General features: G+C 32.1%; 1 protein-coding gene and 1 pseudogene across 1 annotated transcript; one reads left to right on the top strand and one right to left on the bottom strand.

Moving 5' to 3' along the window:
• LOC124898565 overlaps positions 1–9,288 on the bottom strand; it is a 71,702-nt pseudogene extending 62,414 nt beyond the window's left edge.
• A 12,013-nt stretch (positions 9,289–21,301) lies between these two features.
• On the top strand, positions 21,302–24,350 carry LOC124898566. Its single transcript, XM_047412208.1, has 5 exons — positions 21,302–21,509; positions 22,204–22,412; positions 22,830–22,901; positions 23,037–23,117; positions 23,961–24,350. The coding sequence occupies exons 1-5, from the start codon at positions 21,302–21,304 to the stop codon at positions 24,348–24,350; spliced, it is 960 nt and encodes a 319-aa protein (XP_047268164.1).
• The last annotated feature ends 203 nt before the right edge of the window (positions 24,351–24,553 follow it).

A 24,553-nucleotide genomic window follows, 5' to 3' on the forward strand; every position in this document is an offset into this window, starting at 1 on the left:
TCCGTAGCTTAGTATGAAATATCATTTATTTCCATCTAATCTGTTATGTTGCTTCCATTATATATCATTTTATATTTACGTCCACATGTTTTGATGTAGTTAGTATGTGTGTTACTCCTGTTAAAAATAAAATAGATTATGTGACTAATAACCACTTGAATTTGTAAGTTCCTCTTTCTCTTTTTTTTTTTGAATCACTTCAAAGCGTAAATCTTTGCCTCATGTATTGAGAAACATATTACGCCTACTACTAAAGTGACTTCAACAAGCCACAATTAGTGTGCATACTGATAAGAATTTGAGTTCTTTAGAACATTTGCTTCTTTATTTGGTTTTGTCAAGTTTTCATTGCTTCTTTCACTTTCATTTATTACCAAGCTTACAGTTATGTTTCTTAAAAAATAGTCATGATAAATCTGCACTAATTAGTTTTTTCTCCATGAAACATTGTTTGCAATCGAGTTACATATTTTAAAAATAAAATAAAAATAGTTCAACGTGCAGACTGACTTAAGTAGCGAGATAAAAATTATTCCAACGCTTGTTCATACGTGATACGACTGACTTTCATGTCATTTCCATGCATTTTTACGCTTATTTAAAACTTTCTCATATAGATCCTAGTCCATTCTATATGCATATTAACCCATTTTAAACTTGGCAAATTATGTGGTCTAGAATGATTCTAATTCTTGTGTTTCTTTCTTTATATGTGAATCTATTTGGAGTCCACAATGGACTCCTTTCCATTACATTATCAAGTGGGCTAATGAGTCCCATGTCCTCAAGGTTTAAGTCCGAAATAGATCCCGTGGGATACAAATACGAGGAGTTGGAAGAAGAAAAAATGGATCAAAAATTCATTGTTGACACAACTAAAAGACGTGAAAAGTCTCACTTTCTATTTACTATTACTTTATTTGTTTCATTTATTTAGGTATTTATTCATTCATTTGGGGCCTCGAAACCAATGTTGTAAATGTAATACAGGTGGTGCGGAATTTTGGCCTAAAGGCCCGAAATGTAGTTTAGGACAGGTTCTAGGTCAAAAGGCCCAATTATTAGATTAGGATAGGTGATGATGGGCCAAAAACCCAATTAAATTAGGACAGGACTAATAGATTTGGGCTTATGAGCCTAAGCTTTCTAGTTCTCCCCTCTGTCCTTTACGTGTTATTTGATTTTAATTTTCTTAGAACTAGTTAAATTTCTCACTAATTTTCTCATTTATTTTGCACAAATTTTTCCTTAATCAATTACTTTTCAACAATAAAGTTAGTCAAAAAGTTATTTTCAAATATGTCGGATAACTGCAATTTACCAGACATTTTAGGTGCCTTAAAAACCTTCCTAAGATGTTAATAAGAACCTCTTACCTGTGATTTTCTTAAAAGCCTAAGTCTTTTTCTGTTTTAAGACTTAGGATTTTCCTTAAAAGTTTTCTTAATTACTTTTCAAATAAATTAAGTGGCGACTCTGTTTGTTTCAGAATTTTTTCTAAAGTTTCGAAATATTTATATTAGTTGAAATCAATGTTTTCCAACCCTTCGAGTTAAAAAGGGATAAAACAGAAATGGCGACTCTGCTGGGAAACTTTAACTCAGTTCTAACCAAATATTTGAATTAGCTTTTATGACTAATTATTAAACTGTTTGTGTGCTTATATGTTTAAATTCTGGGAAATTTAACTGTTGCATTTCATGGAATAATCTCACATGATGATTATCAAATTATTTTTGGGTTCGTGGATGTTTTGGCCCCTGTTGATCAACTCTAAATCAAGTGTTGGGAATACGACGATTTACCGGCACGTTAGGAGTTCGTATTTCCAAACTCAAGTTGTCCGCTTGAGAACTTGTGTCCAAACCCACTCTAGACACCTAGGATAGAGCTAAACCAAAATCCTCTTTTAGGTATGATCCAAGGATGACCCAATGCCCGAAGAGGTATTGGTCCCATTAGAAAACCTGTCTTGCATCTATTTTTCACATGTCAATTACAGACGAATCATATTTATGTGTTGAAGAAATATATGTTATTTAATTCAATCCATTATCCTTTGGAGCTAAGGGAAGTCTTACTTTGTTTGCTTTCGTGTAAGGATGCTTCAATCATCCACCAATTGAGGGAAAAATTAAAGCAAGCCAAGCATAAGGCTGATGATTGATCGATTTGGATGATTGCATGATTTCCCAGAATAATGACCTATGAGTATAGAGCACAGTTTTACGGGAATTAATTGATCGTCAACATATGTCACATCTGATAAGAAGTGGACAAAGCTAAGAGAGCGAAGGCTGATGAAGGAACATTTAGGAGCTACTATCCCCTATGCGGGACATTGTTCTTTTTCTCATGCTATTTTCCTTTTCCTAAAAATTATATCCCTTTTGTGCAATTTTTGTAAGCATTTATGCCATTTATTTATACCTGTGGAGGTTTTGGGGGAATAAGGGATTGGTTTTAAAAAGAATATACTTCCTTCAAATATGTTAGGCCAACCCTTGGCTCAAAAGGGTTACCCAATTAGGATGCATGTTTATTACAATATACTTGTATGATAACTGCTTTATGTAATTATATGTGTTATATTGATTCAAATCAAAGGTGAATTGATCCAATCTCATTTTTCAAAGAACACCTTTAAGCAGAAAAATACCCACTATATAAAAGTCCAACCAAACATACTCTAGGAATATTCTGGGAAGGCATGTGAGTATTCTCGGATGATCACTACCACCATCTAGCCACACCCCTATTAGAAGGAATGTGACTATTCTGGGATATTTTGGTTTCAGCTTTACCTTCGAGATATTTCTAAACTCATACGGGGTTAACCTTCTCTTTTTTTCAAATTTGGGTGACAACATACTTAGAGTTTATGAAATTATGTCCAGGTAAGTTCTTGCCTATGGATGTGAAGGATCCCACATTCATGGTTAAGAGGTTAAAAGCCTCTTTTCCGTAACTCAATTAACTTGTCACTCATCCCGAACGAAAGATTGTCTGAAATAAAAGACTATCTTTTCTACCGATTGAGTCAAACTACAAAAAGTATGATTCCCTGAGTCTCGGGGCTATGTAGGCTGGGATCTTTGTTGAAAACTAGACTACATTTCAACCTCCCCCCATATCCCTTTATTCTTCAGCTTTTCGGTTTCATTAAAAATATCAAACCAAGATACCTTGTAAATTTTTTAAAAATCATGCTTTAAATCACGTTTTATGAACTACAAGTGGCCTGAATTATATTGTAACCTGAGATATGTAGGAAATCTAATACCGAGGTCCAACCATAACTCCCAAACTTGTGCAAAAACCAACCTATTTCATAAATGTATTTATGGTTGGACAAAAATTAGGAATGTCAAACTCCCTTTGCCCAGGGTTACTTGCATCCACTCTACCCAAATTGAGGGAATAGTTGTTAACACCTAATTTTTTCCCTCCACAACTAAGTTTAGTTTCGAATTTCTTCGATTTTAAATAAAATTACAATATTTATTTTATTTGAATAAAAAGCTTCTCAAAGTATTTATCTAGGTAATTTTGTTATTTTAAGTAGCAATTATATATTATTGTATTCAATTATACAAAATTATACAATTTAGTTACTTAAATATTTATTTTATGAAATATCATATTTTAATCAAGGCATATTTTAAAAATAAATTTACACGAATAAAGTCTTGATTTAAATACAATTTTCTCTTAAAAATAATTTATTTGGAGAAATATTTATTTGGTTCTATCTAATAAAGAAGTTCAAAATTAAACGAGGTATGAATTCGTATCGAATTTCAATTGAATTTAGTCAATTTATTTAACTAATTAGGGTTATTTTTTAAATAACCTCATAAAATATCCTAATCTACCCCCAGCCGCTCCAGCCCAACACAATAACTTCACCCAGCCACCCAAAATATATCCCTTGACTCAGCCTATTTTCTCTTCTTCAACAAATGACAACAACAACTTTCAATTAACAGCAGTAGCTTCAACATTGAGAAAAATCATCGAACAAACAACTTCTTTCAAACAACACTCAATAGCTAGCGACGACAACAATCGTCGATCCAAATCCGTCAACAATAATACAACGGCTTCAACCAGAATCCAACCCGGCGAAGTCGACTGAACACCCAATTCTAACCCAAACCGATCCACCGACTCGTGATCGTCCAACTCAACTTATTCAATCGTTTGAAAAAATTTGAATTAAAAAATCATACAAGAAATAGTACAACCCCAACTTAGATTCTTATCATTTACCTCAAAATTTGAAAATTTCCAAAACACCTTTGCATTTTATCCCACATCGATGGAAATACAAAGGGTGACCCTCCATCCTCGCTATAAAAGGATCATTGTAGAGTAAATTTAGGACAAGTCTTGAGAGGTTGAAAAAATCTTTGAGCAAAAACAGTCCATTTTTTAGTAAACGAAAATTTTTGTTTCGTAAAATTCAACGGCTAATCGAAGTTTTTGAGTCGACGGTAATATTTTTTAGTGGTGGCAGATATCGACAACATCAAGGTCTCGTTTTGTTGTCCCATAAAAGGTAAACACGTCTCTTCCTTTTAGTTTTATTGTATTTTCTCTTTTCATCTCTTTATCCATAGTGATAGTTGTAGATGTAGTAAGTGTGGGATTGTTTGCTGGAGAAGACTATGAAGGTCATAGGATCTTTAAAGAAGTTGACTGCCGTTTGTTGATGTGATATTATTATTTTAATTCTGTGATGTATTGTTTAACTTTTCTTTCTTAAAACGGCTCTTAATCCTTGTATATATAGTTTCTCTTTAATCAATACTGACAAAATTATTTTAATTGTTTGATTTGAGTCTATTGTGTAACAAGCTTTTAATTTACAGTAATTCCTATGTTTCCATGAGAGACAAATGCTTCTTGCTGCTTGGGTCACCGACTAATAATCTTGGATGTTTGTCTTTATATGTTTCTTGTTGGGTTGTTGTGTGGTTTCTAACGTACGGTCCCGACCATAATTTATTTTATTTAGTGTGTTACTCGATAATAGCTAAATCATGCATTGTCTATTTAGGCGTAATTTTAAATTTGTCAACGAATTTATTCGATCATGATGGAATCCCTTCGATCTATATTAGAGGTTCATCAATTTATTACAATCAATTTTTTCTTCCTTTTTGAATATCTTTTTCCTTATAATTCCTTTGATGAATATCTCACATACATATTGTCATGGTTGCTCAATTCTAGCCTTACTATAGATTTTATAATTTTCTTTTGTTTCTACCTGTTATGATTCAATGTTTGTATCTTGTTGCGTTTTATATTTGCAAGGTTATAAAAAGTCTGATTTTAAGTATGAATATCAAGTTATATGTGTATTTTGTTTAATTTACTTGTGGTATCTGAAGATTAATTTTTTTTCATATGTTTGTTTGGGTTAAAGGGTTCCCCAAGGATCCTTATCGATTTATCATGTTAAGTATAACTGTTCAGTGAGGGGATGAAACCCTTTTAATTTTCTTAAACCAGATAATTTATATGTAGTCATGTGATGTTTTCTTGGTAAAATTGATTTAATATAACTATGAGCATGCTCATTCCTCTCTTATGTCCCTTGAATAATCATTACCCAGATATGCAAACATATAATTATCATATTGGGTTCAGTCTTTTTTTGTGTTGTTATTTTATTGTTTATTACATGTGGTATGTATATTTTATCATGTCTACTATTCTGCATTGTATTTTATTTCATAGAAATTCTTTGTTGTTCTTGTATTGTATTGTAGGTTGTTTGTTAATTGTTGGTTATTACTATACTATAGTTTTGTTTCTAACATGTTTGTGTTTTATTATGTAAATGCTAAATGTTGTTTATGGTAATGGTTGTTGTGAATTATAGTTCTTGTATTGTCATTTTTTATTAGTATTATAATTATATGTTTTTGTCTTGTTTCATTCATCTCATTCTATGTTTTGTCTATAATCTATTCTATATTGTTTCTTTTTATTGCTTAGTAGTATCTAGTGTCGCTATTATTACACATCCGTAGCTTAATATCTTTCATCTAATTTGTTATGTTGCTTCTATTATATATCATTTTATATTTTTATATTTACGTCCACATGTTTTGATGTAGTTAGTATGTGTGTTACTCCTATTAAAAATAAAACAGATTATATGACTAATAACCATTTGATTTTGTATGTGCCTCTTTCTATTTATTTTTTTTTTGAATCACTTCAAAGTGTAAATCCTTGCCTCATGTGTTGAGAAACATATTATGCCTACTATTAAAGTGACTTCAACAATTCACAATTAGTGTGCATACTGATAAGAATTTGAGTTCTTTAGAACATTTTCTTCATTATTTGGTTCTGTCAAGTTTTGATTGCTCCTCTCGCTTTCATTTATTACCAAGCTTACAGTTTTGTTTCTTAAAAAATAGTTATGATAAATATTTTCTAATTTAGTTTTCTCCATGAAACATTGTTTGCAATCGAGTCATAAACTAGTTCCACTTGATAGGTGATGATGGGCCAAAAGTCCAATTAAATTAGGATAGGGCTGATAGTTTTGGGCTTACGACTCTAAGTTTTCTAGTTCTCCCCTCTCCCCTTTACGTGCTATTTGATTTTAATTTTCTTAGAACTAGTTAAATTTTTCACTGAGTTGCTCATTTATTTTGTACAAATTTTTCCTTATTCAATTGTTTTTTTTACTATAAAGTTAGTCAAAAAATTGTTTTCAAATAGCCCGAATAATCGTAAGTTAGCGGACATTTTAGGTGCCTTAAAAACCTTCCAAGATGTTAATAAGAAACTCTTACCCGGAATTTTCTTAAAAGTCTAAGTCTTTTTCTATTTTAAGACTTCAGATTTTCTTTAAAAGTTTTTTAATTTCTTTTCAAATAAATTAAGTGGCGACTCTATTTGTTTCGAAATTTTTTCTTTTAAGTTTCGAAATAATTTTAAAAATCGAAATCAATGTTTTCCAACCTTTCGAGTTAAAAAGGAATAAAACAAGGTGTGCTTAATACAATGAATCCCTAATAATTTTTTTTCTTAAGGAAGTGTCATAGGCAAATAAAATAAAACAAAGGAAGAAATTTTAAAATTATCTTTTTACCTTTATGAAATAATTTATAACCAGACAAATATCTAAAATTTGTTTTAGAGCATCAATCTTAAAAATCTTTCTTTGATTTTTAAACTTTATGTGTTGTTGATCGATCACATATAAATTTAAACTAGGGAAAATAGTGAAGTTATTTGGAACCAGTAAATAAGGTTTTTTCCCAGAGTCTTAGCAAACCAAATATAGGCAAAACATAGAAAAGAATTCAATAGCTAAATGGTTGACTGATCAGAAACAACAGCTAAGCATGGGTCAAGGAATAATACAATTTAACAACAGCTAAGCATGGGTCAAGGAATAATACAATTTAACTTTTTTTGCATTATAGTCACAAGTTTAACAGTTCTGGTTTGGTTTGTTGGATCTCAATAACATTGGATTTGATATACATCATGTCAGTATAAACATAATTCTTATATTACTTGGAATAATTTAACCGGCTATAATGTGTTACTCTATTTTCAGTTTGTTATGAAAAGTTACATATTATACGAACTAGCTACTTATTCGAATAGGTTTTACACGGTGTGAATTTGTAAAAATTATACAGGCTATCTACTTATGACTAGCTTTGAAAATTAGTTAGTAGTTGAAAATTCATTGAGAAGTAATCACTCCTGATGAAAGAACGCCCTGATAAGTGTCATTGATTTCGAACTTAAACAAGTTAAAGATCATAGATATTGTCAGGATTTTCATAGTGAAAAAGTGAAATTCCATAATAGTGTCCTGAATTTCATCCATGATACTGTGATGAAGTTTCACCTTTTTAAGTTCTAAATCCATGATATATTATGATTTTCAATATTGACTATTTTTCAGTGGCTTTTAAATCTGTATTCATTTTTTCAATTATAAGTATGAAAAATGGCTATGTTTGAACTTTGCTGCAGGTATTCGAGTTAGTGATGCCTCAAAGTGGAGGAAATCAAAGAAAAATACTTGATATTGCTTGAAGCCCACCTACCAATATGCCACCCTTTGGGAGTTGGAAGGACCATATTATTCTTGTTGATTGGTTCATACTTTATAAGAATGTTAAACATGTTGTGATCGCGTGTAACTTCACCCAAACTCCGCACTAGTATGATATTATCCGCTTTGGGCCAAGTCCTCATGGATTTGTTTTTGGGCACCTCCCAAAAGGCCTCATAATAGTGGAGTTGGGTGACACTTTAAATATTGGACATGTTCCCTCTATTTTTCCAATGTGGGAGATGTGGGATTGTGTTTGCTTCTCAACAATCCCCCTTCAAACCAAGACCACATCACTTGTGACTTCCCCGTACCGCCACTACCAACCAGTGGGACACGCCGCTTGACCATCACTTGTCAAGAAGACTTTTGAAACGAGGCATCAACTGTAGATTTCAACTACTAGGTCACTTCACATGATCTGCCAACCATTTTGTACCGCTGTTATCACCCAACGGGACACGCCGACTGATAACCACTCTCCAGGAAGACTTTTGACACAAGGCACCACCTGTAGATCTCCAGTCTTGTCGTTACACCGGGAACTTCTCACCAACTGCAGTCCACTACTCCGACACACCCGAACCTGGGCTTTGATACCACTTGTGGGGACCGCGTGTAACTCCGCACTAGTATTATGTTGTCTGCTTTAGGCCAAGCCCTCACGGATTTAATTTTTGGCACCTCCCAAAAGGCCTCATCAATCTTATTCTCTCAGCTGCACAGAATTGTTTGAATTCTGACTTGTCATATTCTCCTCCATTATCAGACCTCAGGCATTTGATTTTCAAGCCAGTCTGATTTTCAACTTCAGCTTTCCACCTCTTGAAAGTAGCAAACACATCTAACTTATGTTTCAAGAATTAAACCCATACCTTCCTGCTGAAATCATCAATGAAGGTGACATAGAATCTAGATCCATCAAGTGATGAAACAGGAGATAGTCCCCAAACATCTGTATGGACCATTTCCAGCCGTACTTTCTTCGGCTCTCTCGCAGACTTCTTGAAGATTACTCATTTCTGTTTACCTATAACACAACTCTCACAAGGACCCATATCAACAGACTTTAGCCCCTCTAAAGCTCCTTTTGCAGCCAGCATCTCCATTTCTTTAGCACTCATGTGTCCAAGTCTGTTGTGCCACACACATGAACCGGAAGCACCCTCAGCAACAACAGCCATGTTTATACACCCTGCAGTAGTGTAAAAAGTTCAAGATTTTGTGTCACGTGCTACAACCATAGCACCCTTCACAATCTTCCACGAACCTTTCCCAAACTCTATTGCGTAGCCTGTGCTATCCAACTGACCAACAGAGATCAGATTCTTCTTGAGACAAGGAATATATCTGACATCCTCTAATGTCTACTGATTTTCTGTTGGAGTTTTTTTTACAAATAGCCCCCCTTTCCTTCAATCATCAACGGCTTGTTGTCAGCAAGATACACCTTTCCAAAGTTTCCATACTTTTTGGAACAATTCCTTGCTAAGAGATGAATGAAAAGATGCACTAGAATCCAATATCCAGGATTCAACCGGGCTATCTACACTAAGGATTAAAGCATCCCCAATGTCTTCTCTGAATTAACAGAATCATTATCATCTCCAGATTTTTTATTCTTCTTTTTTTTGTGTTTCTTGCACTCTATCCAAAAGTGTCCTTTCTCTCCACAATTTCAACATGTCATGTTGGATTTTTATGGAGATTTTTCACGATTCTTCGATTTTGATCTGCCATGTGTATTATGACCCCTCAATTAGTCTTTTCCCCTTCGATCAATATTAAGAGCACTACCAGATGACTCCTTAATTTCTCGTTTGCGAATGCTTTCGCTAAGAACAACATCTCGGATTTCATCAAACTTCAGTTTCTCAGATCCACGGGAACTGCTAATCGCAGCAACAACAGTATCCCAAGACTCGGGTAGTGATGACATCAAAATCAGTGCTTTAATTTCATCTTCAAAATTAATATCCACAGAACACAATTGACTAACAATCTTATTGAACTCGTTTATATGATCAGCAATAAATCCATTCTTAGGCATCTGTAAATTAAAAAATCTACGCATCAAATATACTTTGTTCATCACAGATGGCTTTTCGTACATATGTGATAGTGCCTTCAACAAATAGGACGTGGTTTTCTCCTTGACGATGTTGAACGTCACGTTTCTCGACAAAGTCAACTGGATCAGCCCTAGAGCCTGCCGATCCTTGAGCTTCAAGTATGTGATAGTGCCTTCAACAGATCGGATGTGGTTTTCTCCTTGATGATGTTAAACATCACGTTTCTCGACAAAGTCAACCGGATCAGCCCTAGAGCCTGCCGATCCTTGAACTTCCAGTCCTCCTCCTTCATGGACTCCAGCTTCACCCCGGTCAAGGGTTAGTGAAGATCTTTCTGGTACAGATAGTCTTCGATCTGCATCTTCCAGAAATCGAAATCGGATCCATCAAACTACTCGATTCCAAACTTCGATCCTTCCATCTTCAGTAATCGTGATGAATCTCCCAAACTTTGATACCAGTTGTTGGGACTGCGTGTAACTTCACTCAAACTCCGCACTAGTATGATATTGTCTGCTTTGGGTCAAACCCTCATGGATTTGTTTTTGGGCACCTCCCAAAAGGCCTCATACTAGTGAAATTGGGTGACACTTTAAATATTGGACATGTTCCCTCTATTTTTTCGATGTGAAATTGTGTTTGCTTCTCAATAAAACAATCTATAATTAATCCCATTACGATTGCTATCAGATTTGAATTTAAATTTAAATGCCTGAATGATAGATTTTTTTGGCCTCTGACAGTATGTTGTCAATGAAATTGAGTTTGTAAAAAAAAATCTCTGAAAACCAGATTATTAAAAGAAAAGCTATGTGGATCTCAAAAAAAAAAAAGATGTGTGGAAATGGATCCTGTTTCCAAAAATGATGGGTTCCAACTTCCAATTTTGTTCGAAGTGGATCCAAGATTTAATTTCTATAAATTTGTTCTTTAAAATTTTTAGAATTAAATCCATTTTTCTTAGAATTATAACTTCATATATACTATTTGTTACAATATTATATACAAATTTATGTTACATATAAAAATATTGATTTCCGATGAATTCGACACTGCAACACTGGATCCTCCCCTAAATTTTATCGGTATATAGAAATGTAGCTTTAGAAATGTATAAATAAAACAAAAGAAACAGAGACCTTTTTTAAAATGTATAAAAGGGGTATGGATTAAAGTTTTGTCTATTGATTTGGAATTTAGAATTAATTACATAATTAAATGGAAACTTTAGTTTAATTTGTAATTAAGAATATGGCAGGCTTATCTAATAAGAGGGAATGGGGTAGGATTTTAGGAGAAAATATCTTGCTTCGACCCAAACACCCTTTTTTCTTTTCACATCTCATAGTGTGTTGGCACTTACAATTATGATTGCTAAAAAAACGTATTTTGTAATAATAATTTTGTCTTTCTATGTCGTTCAAATTCTTTGAAAATATTATTGCATCTGTGTTTGGATTCGCCCAAAGAATATGGCAGGCTTTTGCACACACTGGGAATTTAACAATGATGTGCTGTAGTTATCGATGCTCGTATTGAAGCCCCGACTAATCCGAATCGCGCGTTGCATGGAATGCAACAAAAATTTAATCACCTGTTAGGAAAACATGTGTTAGTTTTCTATCAGTTTTATTCTCAACAAAATTTAATAGCATTAACTTAAATTCTATATGTTAAAAAAAAATCAAATTCTATATTTATATTTAAAAAATTCACTTAACATATAATAAATACTCTTTAAAATTCATAAACAGAAATTCTAACGAGTGATCGATCGAAAATTTTCACTAAGATGGAAAATAACAATGTAGTGCTTGATATTTAATTTGGAACCTCAAGATAAATTTTAAACTCCCTTAATCTATATCTATAATTTATCTATAATTTATATCTATAATCTATATCTATAATTTATATTTATATCTATATCTATAATCTACAATATATTAAAAGTATGAAGGCTCTTAGAAAAGTTATTCAAACTTTTTGCTTTTCATTAAAATAATCTGCAATAGACAAAATCGTTTTCTCACTCTTTTTTTATAAAACATTTATTTATATAACTTAACTTGATATAACATGTATATTAACATCACTTGCTATCTTTTAATAGTGTGTTGTTCTTATGGATATATTTTTCAACGACCGATGCGAGACACATTTGCAAAGCACGTACACTAAGCTAGTATATTAAAAGTGTGAAGACCCCCTTAGAAAAGTAATTTGAACTTTTTACCCTTCATTAAAAGAATTATTTTAGACAAAACTGTCTTTTCACTATTTTTGAATTTATTTTTAATTATTTTTATTATATTAACTAGACTTACTAAAATATATGGGACTCCTAAAATATATGGCACGAGAATGAATTAATATTTTCCTTTCTAATAGACTTTCTAAAATATATTGGACTCCTAAAATATAAGGTAGGAGAATTAATTAATATTTTTCTTTCCAATGTTTAGATTTAGTTGTATTATTTTGATATCTTTATTATCTTATCATTTTATTTTATTTTAATTTAAAGATGCTAGATGAATGTTGGTCGGCTTTGAATTTTTTTTAGGTAAATATTAGGTTTAATTGTATTATTGTAATATCTCTTTTTAGTTTATTATTTTGTGGTAGTTTACAGTTCATAGATAAATCTCAATCGAATTTGAGAAATTTTTGTGTGTAAAATTTAGTTTAATTGTATTGTTTTGATATCACTTTTATCGTATTATTTTGTTGCAATTTACAGGTGATAGATAAATGTTGGTCGGTTTTGAGTAATTTTTTTACGTAAAGGTTAGGTTTAATTATATTATTTTGATATCTCTATTATCGTATTATTTTGTTATTGTTTACAAGTGGTAGTTGAGTGTCGGACGACTTTGAGAAAAATTTGTGTGTAAAGATTAGATTTAATTGTATTATTTTGATATCTCTATCATTATATTATTTTATTGCAATTTACAGATGGTAGATGAATGTCAATCAACTTTTAAAATTCTTTTTGGTAAAGATTAGATTTAATAAATAAATTCTCCATCTTTACATACTCAAAAAATATTAAATTTAATCATTATATTTATTTTTATTATTTAAATAAATATCATATATAATATAATATTTGAACTCATTAAAGTGACATACATGCTCAAAGTATGTACACGTAAGCTAGTAACTAAAACAACCTCTAATTTTATGTTTAAAAGGTTTAAAATTTATATACACATAAAAAAATTAAAATATATTTTATATATATCATTAATTTTTTAACCGAGAGAAGTTTAGATGGACTCTCTCGCTACCTACCCTCTACCGGTCCCAACTCCGTTTCTACTAAAGGAGAGCTATGAGACATTTGCTATTATCACAGGTGGAAATACTATACCTCTGGACACCAAAACCCGTCAAAAGGCATGAATCACACGTGGTGCTCATTTGACAATAATATTGCCAGTATTAATCCAACTCAGTAAATCACAGTTTTGCAGTAACATTAAAAAATATTTTTGTGTGACATAACTTTGAGTTGGAAAATTAATTATTAATGCTCGCATAAGTTAAGCAGTTGCATAGCTATGTAAGGTCTCGTTTGGTCATGAAAATCATAATTTTTTGAAGTTGGAGTTAGAATTGAAGTTGAAGTTGGAGTTGGAGTTGGAGTTGGAGCTGTGTTTGACCATGAATATAAATTAAAGTTGTTTGTGAAATTTTATGAGAAAAGTATGAGTGAAGAAAGTGAAAACAAATAAAACTTGTAAAAGTTGTTTTCACTTTTCCAAATACAATTCTGAAATTGTATTTGAAATTCTCATGGACAAATACCATTGTTTTCACTTTTTTCACTAAAATAAAATAATTTTTCAAAAAAAAATAAGAAATTACTCATGGCCAAACGACTAATAGTAAAATGAAAGATGATCAATTAGACATTCTTCATCAAAAAATTAGATTGTATGTAAAAAATAATATTACATATAGAGGTAAATTACTTATTGAAAATATACATTACATCTGATAGATAGTGGCGGAGCCACAACCGACGAAGGGTGATCAGATGAACACCCTTCGTCAGAAAAATTTTTCGAGTATATAGATTAAATATAGATATTTATGATTATATGTATGTTGTTGCACACCCTTGATAAGTTAGAGAAGTATAATTCAGTGATCAAGAATATGCATTTTCGCATCAATAACTTGAGTTCAAACAAAAAAAATATGAGCATCCTTAATCAAAAATTTTGCTCCGCCACTGCTGATAGATATATTTTAACATTTTTAACGAAATTTAAAACTTTTGAATTTACCATTCCTGGTAAAGCCGCCTCACATCATTATGAGGTGGGGCCTTTTAATTTTATATAAACTCGAAATGTTTAGTATATCAAATTATCATCTGGTTAATACAAACTGCACGTATAATCATGACATGCATGTTAGATGTAATTAGACATGGTGTGAACATCATCATCTAAAGGGAAAAATCATCATTTTCATCCTAAACTATATTTGAAAAGTCAAAATCACACTTAAACTATTGAGACGACCTATTACACACTTATACTATTTAAAAGTAAATTTATTTACACCCTAGAAGCTGATGTGACAACAAACTAAAAAGAAAAAAAAATCAGAAACATTTTTAATTTTTTTAATTTTAAAATACAGTTACGTGAATTTTTTTACCAATAAAATACTTAAAGAAGTTGTAAGGTAAAGTTCTTCTTCTAGAAAACAAGAAAATCAATTTAAGCTCAATACTTGAAATTTTATCTCTTTATTGTTTAATAGATATTGTAGGAAGTATTAGTTGCAGATCTTCCATGAATATTGCTTATTCTTGGAATAAAATCAAAATAGAGAAGGACAAAAAAAAATGCATAGCCTCCTCTCCGCCGGTGACAACCTTTTTTGTTCTTGTTCTTCTTCTTCTTTTCATTTTGTCCTTTTTCTCTTCTCCATTTTTCTTATCACAGTCATTTTACTTCGTTAGATCTATTTTTCTCACTGATTGAGGGCTTATTCTTCACTATTTAGTGGTGAAATTGGTAATTGATGAAAAAATGAGTAGTGGGTATGTTTTTATTTTTGATGATTGAAAATCATCACAAAAAAAAACTGCGTCTAGCAACGGATTTATAGCAACAAAGGCTTTTTCGTCGCTAATTAACGACGGAATTGCAACGAAATAGAAATTTTGTCGCTAAATAAATGAAATTAAAATTAATAGCCTAATTAGTGACGGAATGACAACGGAATATAAAATTGGTTGCTAATTTTTGGCGGTAAATATTGGCGCCTTTATTTTGGTGACAAAATTAGCAACAAAAATGGGGGAATTTTTTTTTGACATGGTGGAGAAGACAATAGCAACGAAAATACTGTCGCTGGAAGTATTTTACCATTTTTAATAATATATTAGGTATATATTTAATTAATGATTAGCAACGGATTATATATTCGTTGCTAAATCCGTCACCCTACCAACCTAATATTAGGGCTATGTCTTTTATTTCACTTTGTTCCCAAAATATAACATCATCCGCCTTTCTCTTCAAAAACTGTCCCCTTGCCCTTTTCTCTCCCTAATCGCTCAATATCAGTCGAAAAAAGTGTCAATGGACTAATTTTGAATCTAAATTAGAGGTTAGATTTTATATCTCGTAATTTTAGTTGTTTCTCCTCTTTTAATTTCTTAATTTCTATGTTAGAAGTGACGTGTTAATGATATGTTTAGGGTTTTTTGAGCTATTTTAGTTAGGGTTCTTCGATTATTGTGTTAAAAAATTCGATAAATGGTTATTTACTCGAAATGAGAACCGTATTTTCTTTCTCAAAATTATTTTTATGGGGTTTTTGATGTTCCAATGTTGCATGTCTATGAATCTGAAATTTCTTCAACAAAATTTCTAGTTGTGATTTAATTTTCAGTGTTTTGTATACACTGATTATGTTAGGTTTTTTGATTTTTTATTTGAAGTTCTATTTGTGATTTTTTTGAGCTTTTTCAATTTTCTTTGTTCGAATGCTGTGTTAAAACCTTGTGTTAGTGGTTATTTAATCGAAATGGGAATAATATTTTTCCTCTTAACTTCTATTTATGTTTTTTTTTGTATCTTCTGTTCCAGGTTCATTAATCTCTGATTTCTTCAACAAATTTTTCATTTGTGTGGTTTAGTTTTGTCTTTTTTATGTACAGGTTTATGTAAGATTGTACTTAGTGTGTTGCATGTTGAAAAAATTAGAAAACATAGAGCAGTTTAAGTCACTTTTGCTTACTGTTGTTCTGATTTTCTGTAAACAATAAAATGTAGTATGTTTCATGTTCCTTTGAAATTTTGTAATTGTCATAATCATTTTCTATTTTGTTGTGTTGACTGTTTAGCCTTTATCCTTCCAAAGATTTCATTTGTGGGATCACATTTGGTATATATTGTTGTTTTTTATTAATCTGATTGTGATGTTATATTTTGGGTTTTCAGAGAGATCCACTAAGGATACCAGCAAGTGCCAGAATGTGAGCTAGCATATATCTGTTACTATAACATTTTTCCTTTTAAATGATTTTCGATTAGTTTTTCATATGTTTCTCTATTGCCGTTTGTGTTCTTCATTATTCATGAAACTGTCTCTATTTTCTTTTACTTACCGATTGAGGATTTGATTTAAATCCGATTAACTTTTGTGATGTAACTTTGTGTTAAAGTTGTAGACTTTATTTGTTTTTTTTTGCCAATAAAGTTGCAACTTATTTTTAGGTTTTGTTTAATGTTCAGATTTTAGGTATGTACTTTGCTGAAATTTGATGTTTTAATCTTGTTGTCGGGAGCTTTGCCTCATGCCTTATGATTGTAATGATAGAAGTTTCAGTTTTGTATGTAATTAAATTTTTTCGCTAACACTTATTAAGAAGGACAATGAATGATATGTTGTGTTTTTGATTTCTTGTTTATTTAGAAGAAAAATGACTGATATATTCTATTTCCTTGTATAAATTGAAAGATATGTTCTAGTTTGGTAAGATATTTAATTGTTTCTTCACTTTAGTGGTAATCCTGGATGTATGCATTACTAAAATATAAAACTCTAACTATGTTGTTTATGTCGACATTAATAGGAATATGAATAATCTAGAGCGTAGATGGATGTATGATAGGTTGGATGGTCGAGGGGCTATAAACTCTAGATTCATTACTGGTGTGAATAACTTTATCCTCTTTGCATGTTCTCAACAAAGTTGCATGAGTGGTGACAACATTAGATGTCCATGTAAAAAATGTCGCAATATTAAATACAAGGATGTTGAAAAGGTTAGATACACCTTCTTCATGGTAGATTTTTTAAGGACTATTTTATTTGGAAACATCAAGGGGAAGCAGATCTGATAGGTGAGATTTCTTTCGGTAATGATTTGATCAATGGTGCTCAACTTGAATTGGGATATGATAATCCATATCGACAAATAATTTTGGATGCTACTGGTCCCAACTTTAACCATGGTTACAGCAATATTGAATTTGGACCATCTCATCTGTATGAACCTTCAATTGAGGAGGAACATGAAACTTCGATGGAGGAAGAGCCTAATTTAGAGTACCAAAAATTTTATGAATAGTTCCACTCTGTTGATGCAAAATTGTATCCTAGTTCTTCCCTCTCTCAACTTGCAGTAATCTCTCGAATATTAAATATTAAGATGAAAAATAATATGTCATAGAGGGGGTTCAACCAAATGATGCAATTATTTAAAAAGTCTTTACCGGAAGATAACCTATTAGTTGATAGTTATTATCAGACTAAGAAGCTAGTGCGTACCTTAGGTTTACCGGTTGAAAAGATTGATTGATGTGAATCGGGTTGTATGTTGTATTAGAAAGACCATGACATCTTACCTCTTACAAATTTTGTGGCAAAGAGAGGTATAAGCGTCGAGTTGGCTCTCGTAAGAGGAAATTGGTCCCTTATAAAATAATGTATTATTTTTCTTTGATTCCTAGATTGAAGAGACTATATACATCCCATACTACAACAGCTAACATGACATGGCATCATGAACATTTAAAAGAGGATGGAGTAATGTGTCATCCATCAGACTCTGAAGCTTGGAAGAATTCAATAAAAGTCATCTTTTTTTTGCCGATGAACCAAGAAATGTTAGGTTGGGGTTATGTACTGATGGCTTCCAACCATTCAGTCAGTCTGGGAGAAAATAGTCTTCATGGCCAGTAATTGTCACTCCATACAATTTACCTCCAGGAATGTGCATGAAAGAGGCTTATATGTTCTTAACTGTCATTGTTCCTGGACCAAATAATCCCAAACATAAAATTGATGTTTATCTGCATTTTCTAATAAAGTAATTGACGTTGTTGTGGGAGACAGGTGTAGAAGTATTTGATATCTCTAAAAATAAAATTTTCAATTAAGGACAATTTTGATGTGGACAATCAGTGACTTTCTAGCATATTCTATGTTATTAGGATGAAGTACTGCAGGTAAGTTTGCTTGTCCTTATTGTATGAAGGAAACACAATTCTTTAGATTACAACATGGTCGAAAAACATCATGGTTTGACTATCACAGAATGTTTCTTGACCAATATCATCCATTTAGGAGAGATCGTAAAAATTTTCTTAAAGGTCGAACTGTCAAAAGATCACCACCACCCTATAGAACCGGAGAAGAGATATTGAATCAAATTTGTGATTTGGGGATAAGAAAAGTAACAAAGTTAGATGCAGAAGAAGTTAATCAACGAATATGTAGTTCTTGTGAATGAAAAAAGCGAAGCATCTTTTGGGATTTACCTTATTGGATTTCTAACATGATTCGACATAAACTCGATGTCATGCATATTGAGAAAAACTTCTTTGATAATGTATTTAATACAGTCCTCAATATTGATAAGAAAACCAAAGACAATCCACAAGCTTGTCTAGATATGGTCAATTACTGTGATCGACCTCAACTGGAAAAGAATGCTTCTGAAAAATATCCCAAAGCTGTATATACAATAGACAAGAAAGTAAGCATAATCTTGTTTAATTGGGTGAAAGGCTTAAAATTTCCAGATGGGTATGTTTCAAATTTGGGTAGTGCCCAGACACATCTGCGAAAAGGTTATTTGGCATGAAGAGTCATGATTGTTATGTGTTCATGCAACGATTGATGCCTATTAATTTTCGTGAACTACTTCCAAATAATGTATGGCAGGCACTTATAGAATTGAGCTTATTCTTTAAAGATCTTACATCGACTACTCTCCGAGTGGATGAAATGGAGAGATTACAGGGAGATATTCCACAAATCTTATGCAAGTTAGAACATATTTTTCCTCTTGGGTTCTTTGACTCAATGGAACATCTGCTTGTGCATCTTCCCTATGAAGCAAAGATTACTGGACCTGTACAATATCGATGGATGTATCCTTTTGAAAGGTAATGAAAAAATTCAAGTTTAACTTGTGAGAATAATGTTGTTATTTACTTTTCAAATAGGATGGTTTATCCATTTTTCTATTTAGGTATCTTGGAAGTCTTAAAAGAATGATTGAGAATAAATCAAGTGTTGAGGGTTCTATATGTGAAGCTTACTTGATGACAGAGTCAACACTATTGTTTTCTCATTATTTTGAACCATATGTAATGACACACAATCATAATGTGGATCGAAATAATGATGGTGGTATTGTGGAAGAAGTTGAAGAAAATTTATCAATATTCACCCATCTCGGACGATGATGGGGACAATAAAAAAAGAGGAATCTAACTCTGCAGGAAATCAACGCTGCCTAAACTTACATTTTGCTAAATTGTGAAGAGGTTGAGCCATATGTGAGGTAACAAAGTTAGTTGTATCAACTTAATTTTATAAGCATAGTCATAAATCATGACTTGAAATTGAAATCTTTTTTCTTTAAATGATGTATGTTTGTGCAACATTTGCAAGAAGAATTTTCAAATGTCTCTCAAGATCAAATAAATGAGAGCCTTGAAGCAAATTTCTCTATATGGTTCAAGAAATATTTAAGGCTTCAAAAATTAAGATCTTTTATACAATTATGCACTTAAATTAGCTTATGAAATTGAACTAAATTTTATAATCTTCTAAATAGGTCCGGCTCAATCATATTGAGAATGAATTCCTATGTAGTCTTGCTCGTGGACCATTGATAGGCGCTACATCTCATTCGGTGTATTTTGTTAATGGATACAAGTTTCATACAAATTTTCATGGTAGCGCAAGATCAATAATGAACAGTGGAGTTTGTATTTCAGATCCAACTTTTGGTGATTTTTACGGGCGAATAAAAGAGATTATAGAAGTGGAACACCACGAAACACCTTTAAAGCGAACTGTACTACTCAAATGTGAATGGTTTGACCCAACTATGAATGTTGGTGTTAAAAATCATAATCAGTATAAATTGGTTGATATTAACTATCATCGCCGATATAAAAAATACGAACCTTTTATTCTGGCAATGCAAGCAACTCAAGTGTGTTATGTGTCTTATCCTAGCAAGAAAAAGGACAAAAATAATTGGGTAGCTGTATTGAAGATCAAACCTCAAAATGTTATTGAATTAACCGATGAGGAAATTAAGATAGCTGCAAACCTAAATATTCCATTTCAAGTTGAAGAAGTTCAAGTCTACGAGATAGATATGAATGTTGCGACAGATAAAAGCATACACTTACGTGATGCAAATGGTGGATTAATTGAAATGGATGAAGTTACTGATGATGGTTTATTACAAGAACATCATGACAAACAAGAGAATGCTACAGAAGAAGAGTATGAAACTGAGGAAGATTTGGAAGAAGACACAGATAGCGATTAGTGCTTGATAAAAAATATGTTATTATATCTTATTTTTATTTTGTGAGCAGCCATTTTGTCAAACTAGTATCATTTTTTTTGTCTCGTTGTTTACACAAAACTTGTTGCTTCAACTGGTTTTATGCTCTACTTCTCAATTTTTGACTCTTTCATTTCTCATTCATTTTTTAGGCTATAACTGTGCTTTTACATTTTCTAATACCTTATCTATATATTATTGTTTGCTTCTCTTGGTATTATTAAGTTTGCATATTATTTCCACTTTAACTAATACAGTTTTTTTATAGATATGGCTAGAAGTCGAGGACGTGGAAGCACAGGACGTGGAGGCAAGTCTGCAGTTAAAAGTAATAATGATGTTACTGCAAATGTACCTACTATTTCTACTCCTGCTATTGTTACTTCTCAAGCTGATGTCATAGGTGGTCAAAATAATACAAATCAAGTTCAACCATTAATTCCTCAAATTAGATCAATGGTTCAAACTTCTGATGATGGTAGCAACCATACAACTCCTGAATAATCTCCGATTGCTTTAAATCAAATCAACAGAACAAGAGAAGGTACATCTACTTTAAAGAACCAAATAGGTGAGCTTCTTAACCAATCGACTTCATCCTTTAAAATGGCTGAACATAATCAATTTTTGGTCTGCTTTCTGTCTATACATATATATATATGTTTTATTTTTTTCTGGTTAATGATCTGTTGTTGCTTCTTCATTTGAGAGTTCTTGTGGACAGAATTATAATGAGAGATTCTGCAGTATTTTGGTGGTTCGATTGGTAGTTCATGATCTGTTGGTGGTTCTTGTTGTGATTATTTTGGTGATTCTATTAGTGATTTTTGTTTTGTTGTTGGTTCTTCATTTAGGAGGAGTTCTTATGGGAAGAATTACAATGAGAGTATTTTGTTGTATTTTGGTAGTTCTGTTGGTGATTTTTGATCTGTTGGTGGTTCTTATTATGAGTATTTTGGTGGTTCTTATTATGTTGGTGGTTCTTAATCTGTTCTTGATTCTTGTTGTGAGCATTCCAATGTTATATGGGATTCCAGAATGACAGTGAGGTATGTTGTTGTCAGGTATTTTGTTGGATGGGATTTAAAAATTAGAATATTATATAATGTCGTGACTTTTTGTGCAAAATTTGCATCTTTTTTTTACTTTAAAAAGTTTAATTTTTTTAATAGATATGAATCGAGGAAGAGGTACAGGTCGAGGAAGCATAGGGTGTGCGGGAAAGTCAGCAGCTAGGACTAATATGCCTGTTCGTATTGCAAACATGCCTACTATTCCCACTCATACAGTTGCGCCACAAACAGCTGGTGGCATAGGTGCTCCAACTTCTAATCATGATAGTATGTCTCCTTCTACTCCAAATCAGACCAACCCAACAACTGTAGGTATGTCTTCACAAACTAACAAAGTAGGTGAGGACATATCTAGTAGCAACACAAATGGAGAAAGTAATTTCAGTCGGAGCAATGTGTAGACCTTTTTTACTATAACTTCTGTAGGGTTAGTCCATTTCTTGTCTATTATTATTATATATTATTTTTTATTTATAGTAACCTCTAAATAATGTCTTCACATTAATACAGATTGCAACCTTCTAAAGCATGCTCCAATAGGATACATGAGTCTTTCAAAAGTGAACTTGATCACAATGGAGTCAATTGGAAAAGTGTCTCATGTGACATAAAAGATGGCTATTTTGGGTAATTCAAGGTATACATCTTCATCATAATTGATTTTGTAAAGTGTACTCATTTTTATAAATATGATATTAATGTGTTATCTTGGAAATTTATTTCAGAAACACGTCTATTGGGATTCTTCCATTACTGATGCTGCAGTAAAGAAACACTGGCAGAGTAAGGTTGCAACTGTGTGTAGAAATTTCATTGCTAAAATCAAAGAGAAAGAGATTAGGCAAGATTTTATACATGAAGATGTCTAAGAAAGCTGGCAGCGACTTTAGGAAGATCGAAAGTGTATTGAAAAGTTCAAAATAAATGTACAGAGTCGTCGTGGAGGCAAAGAAGTCGCTGCTGGAACTCACAAGGAAGGATCTATCTCAATTGGAGAGTACCGAAAGAGACTTGTAAGTATATATTTCAAGTATTAAATTATAATTTGTTGTGAGACAGTCTAAACTTAGTTCAACGTTATGCTATTGTTGCATTTCTGTTTACTGTTTATCTCAAATATTGATCACTTCTCACTATTTTTGTCTCCTGTGTTGTATTTGGTATGTTGTGTTCTGTTATTATCTTGTAACCTAAAAAACTGCAATGTAAACTGTGCTTATATGTCGCAGAGTGGTATATTACTGAGGATTCATATATTTACATGTTCTTCGAGATGTATTGGGTAGAATCAAGACCTTATGATTCTGGAAATTACTTGTCTGTTTTATGTGATTAGTTTTCATCTTATATAACCTTCACACTGGAATCTAACTGGAAATTTCCAAATTTTCATTATTAGCATATGTTCTCAATAATTTTGATGCAATAAAATTCAGCAATCTCTTTCCAGTCATTGCTTGGTAAGAACAATATAAATTGGATAACATAGTTCTGACCACGCGATTAATAATATTTACCTGATGAACAACTACGTTCCACTTGAATTATGGCTTTACAAATATTTCTGGCTTACATAAAATATTCCAGCAGTTTTGTTCTAGTACAATGCTCAACACTTCTTTTTTACAGGCTGCTGAAATGGGTTGAGATCCGACACCAAGTGAGTTACATTTGCATGTTCACATATATGGTCATGATGGAAAATCTTTCGTTGATGAACGTTCTCGAATCGTCCATGTAAGATTAAATCTTAATGTAGTAGTTTACTTAATTCTCATTTTTTTAGTTTAAAGTACTTTTTGGTATCTAATTATTTGTAAGTACAATCTGTTATAATTTGACTTCCACTATTACAGGAAAGATTTGAAGAAATATTACGAGAAAAAATATTATCAGAATCTGTTATTGATCAAATTGAAGCATATTCCCAAGCTGCCGGAGGAGAAAAGAAGCGAAGAGTATTTGGTCTTGGATCTGAATCCAAAGGCTACTATGGCCAAACTCTGTGTATTTCTTGTGGAAAGACTTCATCTTCAGCTTCACATGAATCGGTACCAGCTGCAGATTCGAATTTGAATGAGTTTGTGAAGCGATTGATTCCCGCACTTAAAAATCAATTTTTTCCTATTGTCATTGCAGAGGTACAGAAGTTGGTTTCTTCACGATCAGTTTTTACACCTCCGACTACTCCTTTGGACGATCTTGATTCCTTAAATGATGATTGCAATGATCTTGATCAGTTGTGATACTTTTGACGATCAGTGCATTGGTTTTTTATGGTCTATTTTGTTGGTTTTTGATGGTCTATTTTGTTGAAACGTTTAAAATTGTGCAACAAAAAATTACACTTGATGATTGTAGGTATTGAGGATGTTTTGGACATACTTATGTGTTTAGATGTTGCTATGCTTGGTATTGAGGATGTTTGGACTTTTTCTATCTATATATA

Source organism: Capsicum annuum, chromosome 5 (assembly GCF_002878395.1).
Source record: "Capsicum annuum cultivar UCD-10X-F1 chromosome 5, UCD10Xv1.1, whole genome shotgun sequence".
NCBI lineage: Eukaryota > Viridiplantae > Streptophyta > Magnoliopsida > Solanales > Solanaceae > Capsicum > Capsicum annuum.